This window comes from Aspergillus undulatus, assembly GCF_047715775.1.
Source record: "Aspergillus undulatus strain CBS 261.88 unplaced genomic scaffold BDV17scaffold_152, whole genome shotgun sequence".
NCBI lineage: Eukaryota > Fungi > Ascomycota > Eurotiomycetes > Eurotiales > Aspergillaceae > Aspergillus > Aspergillus undulatus.
This window is the reverse complement of record NW_027396756.1, coordinates 1-4,581: the sequence shown is the minus strand read 5'-3', so window position 1 is coordinate 4,581 and position 4,581 is coordinate 1. Positions and strand designations below refer to the sequence as shown.

The 4,581-nt window shown below is 47.8% G+C and overlaps 2 protein-coding genes across 2 annotated transcripts; one reads left to right on the top strand and one right to left on the bottom strand.

Moving 5' to 3' along the window:
• Window positions 1-1,151: 1,151 nt before the first annotated feature.
• BDV17DRAFT_296830 (uncharacterized protein) lies at window positions 1,152-1,600 on the top strand (the record flags this gene model as incomplete). The annotated part of the gene is made up of 2 exons (XM_073763387.1): window positions 1,152-1,175; window positions 1,250-1,600. The coding sequence occupies 2 exons, from the start codon at window positions 1,152-1,154 to the stop codon at window positions 1,598-1,600; spliced, it is 375 nt and encodes a 124-aa protein (XP_073609777.1).
• Window positions 1,601-2,815: 1,215 nt separating this feature from the next.
• Window positions 2,816-4,504, bottom strand: BDV17DRAFT_285799 (uncharacterized protein; the record flags this gene model as incomplete). Its single annotated transcript, XM_073760775.1, has 9 exons — window positions 2,816-2,949; window positions 3,097-3,101; window positions 3,142-3,253; window positions 3,397-3,526; window positions 3,771-3,783; window positions 3,822-3,895; window positions 4,077-4,198; window positions 4,300-4,459; window positions 4,502-4,504. 9 exons carry the CDS (start codon window positions 4,502-4,504, stop codon window positions 2,816-2,818), a joined length of 753 nt encoding a protein of 250 aa, XP_073609776.1.
• Between the last annotated feature and the right edge of the window lie 77 nt (window positions 4,505-4,581).

The following is a 4,581-nucleotide window of genomic DNA, read 5'->3' as shown; positions in this document are numbered from 1 at the left end:
TGGATGGCTGCTTTATGGATACTTGACGATGGTTCGGCGGCTACTTGGTGGCCACTTAACGGCTGCTCAATGGGTGCTCGCCGGCGGCTTTGATTACGTCTTAACGGCGGCTCGACGGCGGCTTTGATTACGTCTCAACGGCGGCTCGACGGCGGCTTGAACGATTCTAACCTACATTAAACCACAATAATCCGAACCCTGACCATTAATTAACCCTGATATATCTCTATATAATTGCTGAATGGCTTACTTGACTACTGGATCAATGGTAGCTCGACCGCTAATTACTGGCTGATAGATAGCAGCTCGGTGGCGGCTTAAACATAACCTCCTGCAAACCGCAATAATCCAAATCCTAACCATGGAATATTAAATATATAAAATAAACTGCGTGCCGGGCTTCCTAAATTACCATATATCCTATCAATAGCTTGCTCGATAGCTTACTTGTATATTAGACCAACGGCGGCTTGACAGCAGCTCCACGGCCACTGGAATAGTTTTAACCTATATTAAACTGTAATAATCCAAATCCTTACCATAAATTATCCCTGATAACTCTCTATATGATTAATCAATAGCTTACTTGGCTGCTAGATCAATGGCGGCTTGACCACTAATTACTGGCTGATAGACAGCAGCTCGGCAGCGGCTTAAACATAACCTCCTGCAAACCGCAATAATCCAAATCCTAACTATGGAATATTAAATATCTGTTTTAAACTATTTGCTAGGCTTTCTAAATGACCGTATATCCTATTGGCTACACGCGTGCGATGAATAAATACGGAAATATATTTCGGGAAATAATCACGGTCCAATATATATATACAATATATATATCCTGTACTAACTGCTGTTTTTATAAATCTACAAAACTAGTAAACTAAACACCCTTAAACTCCATGCAAACCCGCCGCAACCAACAAAACACGGCTTAGACCTTAACCCCGTGTCTATCCGGTATCCCTTGCCCTAAAAACGCTGCTACTGACTGAATATCATGGATATCCACCGCATGCGGCTTGATTTCGCGCCGCTAGGGCTTCTGCGGGAACACTACCCGGCCCTTAACTATCCGGCCATGCAAATACTACTTCCATGCTTCCTGCACTGCCGCCCCCTGCGGCCCATGCAACATCCCGGCGATCATGGGAATCAACGCGCCACGCCATGTGCACCGGTGGCCGGCCTTCCACCCGAAATATATTGACTGCAGCATGCCGCATAAATAACAACTCTGGAACAGGATATACTCTACCTGGCTGCGGACCTGGATCATCCACTGCTTGGCCGGCTGGCTGTCGGGGTGCCGGCACGAATACAATTCATGGTCCCCATCCCGGCCAGCAGTGGCGCAAATATAACACTGGTCCAACCACGCCCGGGCTTCCTGCTCGATGAATTCGTGGTCGATCCCGGCCTGGATGGCTTCCTCCTGCTAGCGGACGGCGGCTCGGTGGTACTGCGGCTGGCGGGATGGAACGGCTGGCTGGATGGCTGGCTGGATAGCTGGTTAAACGGCTGGTTGAACGCCTGGTCAAACCGCTGGCTCAACGCCGGATCGACCCGCTGGCTGAACCGCCGGCTGGTTGGATAACTGTCGGGGTACCTGGGATATAATGGATTCATCAGATTTGATGGATTCGGCCCGGGGGATTTGGCTCTGGATAGATTCAGATATACTGGATAACCGGGGAATAAACCCTAAACCCTTAGCTGGGACAGCTACTAAACAGGGCACCTGGGACATAATAGATTCAGATTTATTAGATTTATTAGATTTAATAGATTTGGCCCGTGGGACCTGGCTCTGGATAGACTTGTTAGATATAGATAATATATACCAGCAAATAAATCCTAGCCTATTGATATTGGCTCCGGCTAGCTGTGCGTGGATATATATCTGATCCGGTGGATTACCCATTTCCATATCCTCTGGCTCGGACAGGCTAGCTGCCTGTAACGGGGATAATAGACTTGGGGTAGGACTGACTGGCTATTCCTGGGCCTCCTAATCAGGATCACACGCATCGCACGGCAGTTCCCCCGGATCGATATCCTAGCACTGCTGCCGGGTATATCCATCCACTATCCTATCTAAATACTGGTCTAACATATACCGTCGACACCCGGTGCCTTCCACCACCTCCATGTACGTCTGCACCCGTTCGAAATCGGCCTCGGATACCCGGTCAATCCACGGATCTTGGCTATCCTACCCATGCGGATAGATTACTATAACCTCGCTAGCTAATCTATCTCGCCCGGCGCGGCTACTCTCCTGCCCGTAATCCAACAACATCCGCGGCCGGCTAATATAGATCACGCACCGGATATCAGGGATATCAATCCCCATACCCAATGCGCTGGTAGCGGCAATTACCCGTGTCTAGCCACCCTGGAACCGCTGCATGATCCCTGTTTGGTCTACCACCTCGCTATAATATAGCTTATACCCTAATTCTCGGCTGATCGCCTCCACCTGGCTCTTGATATTAGTATACATGATTACCCGGCTGGCGCGGGCCTGGTGGATTTGCTCCTTGATAAAATCTAATACCCTAGCCGTGGTTAACCATTGATGCGGCTCCTAGGGGACTCCACGGGGCAATCTTGGCTAGAATACCCGATATACTATATTCCAATAGCTCGTTCAGGCTTGATATATTCCTACCTCACTAGCCTGGTGCTTGATCCGGTGCAAAAACATGGCTTTATTGGACAGGGGCAGTATAGCTATTAAAAATACTATCTGGGTTTGGGCACTTATTAACCGGCCTAACCGCGCCATGGCTGGCCGGAAATCCTTCTGCTAGTTTAATATTACATGGCATTTGTTAATAATAATCCGGTCTAACCGCCGCATGAACCGCTGCTGGTTTAAAAATATATAGAAATCCGGGTTCTCGGTAGATTCGGGGGTAACTAATATAATAGTAGCTTTGTCTAGGGGATACTAGCTCTCCCATGATATATAACAGATCCCGAGCTCGCGGTACTGCTTCATCAAATCAGCCCGTAATAAAATTAACAGAACGACCACAATTGTACACCCCCCGGGGGTAGTATACGCGGGCAATATAAATAACATACTCTTGCTACCGCCCGTTAGTATAATAGCGACTACCGGGCTAGTACTATCCTGGATAGCCTTGATAGCTGGTCCCTGCACCCCTTAGAATGCAATTGCCCGGCCAGTTATCTGCTACAATGCCCGCTCTATATTCATGGCTTGTAACTACTACTACCACTAGACCTGGTAGTTAATTACCTGCTCCTCCCACGGGTTAACCTGCTTCCCTAATACCGGGCTAACTTTATCCGCGAACCTTAAAAACCGATACCAATCCATGCTTGACGCCTGGAATCTTAACTGCCGTGTCGTGGTACTACTGGCATGTTCGGTAATCTCGCGGCTATAAACAATCCCGGCCACATGGGGGGTATACCTGGCCTGCTTGTCCGCAATACTACCAATCCTATTAGGATCCTTATTAGCTTCCATGGTGGCTATCTCCTGCTCCTATTCTATTTAAATATTGTTAGGGAATGCACTAGACAGGTGTAAAAACTAACAGCTAATTCCTATAGTAATATTCTGATAATTAGCTATATTTAATAGGTAGTCCCGCAATCCTATACCAGTCTAGCTCTCGTGCTTTAATACCTCGTGGAACCGCTCACTGGACTACTCGCGGCCGCTGCCTATATCCGGACCCCAGAAATATAGGCTATGATAGCTTGTAGATATTCCAGCGGCCAGCTACTTCCACGTGGCAGCTAGCTAGCGGGTAAACAGCGATACTAGCCATAAATACTATACCACTAGCTCTCTAACCTCGCGCGGTAAATATCGATAGATAATCTTGATATTATTACTGGCGTGGAACCCCTTGTAGTATATAGTTATAAATATAACTATCCCATCCTTAATAAATATATTTCAGTGTATATTGGTGTTAGTATTTATATACTAGATACTTTATAACTCGGGGGCTCGCGCCGGGGTACTGCTAGTTAAATACACAGTAACCGCCAGCTTCTCCTTGAATCGGGCTACCTGCTGGAAATACTTCTGGATCTTGCTGCGGTTGACCTCCCCCTGGGTAGTAAATACTCGGGCGACAGCAGGTTCCCGGGCAATCTAGTCTACCAGCCAATCTCGACTGGCCACGGGCCATGTAGTACGCTGATCCTGCAAAAAGCTCCAGCCCGGGGTTGCTTCGGTGGGGTTATCAAATAATCGATCCCACGGGATGGCAGGCCATTGATCTTGATCGGGCTAATATAATAAACCGGCTATCAGCTCCCGGGCTGCTCCTACCAGCCTATGCACGAAGTTATAGAACTTGCCCATGGTAAAATCTATTTCTTTGTATAGTAACCGCTCCTGCCCTATCCATGTAACATGGCCTGGGGAGGTGGTACTATAACTAATCTTCAAGCTAAATATCCGCTAATCTAACAAAACCTCTACAGGGCTGTGTTAGCCGCGGACCATGAATTTCTATACTATCTAATTAACACCGGCTTGAAACGGTATCCGGCTAGACCGGGGAATACGGCTAATAGGCATGG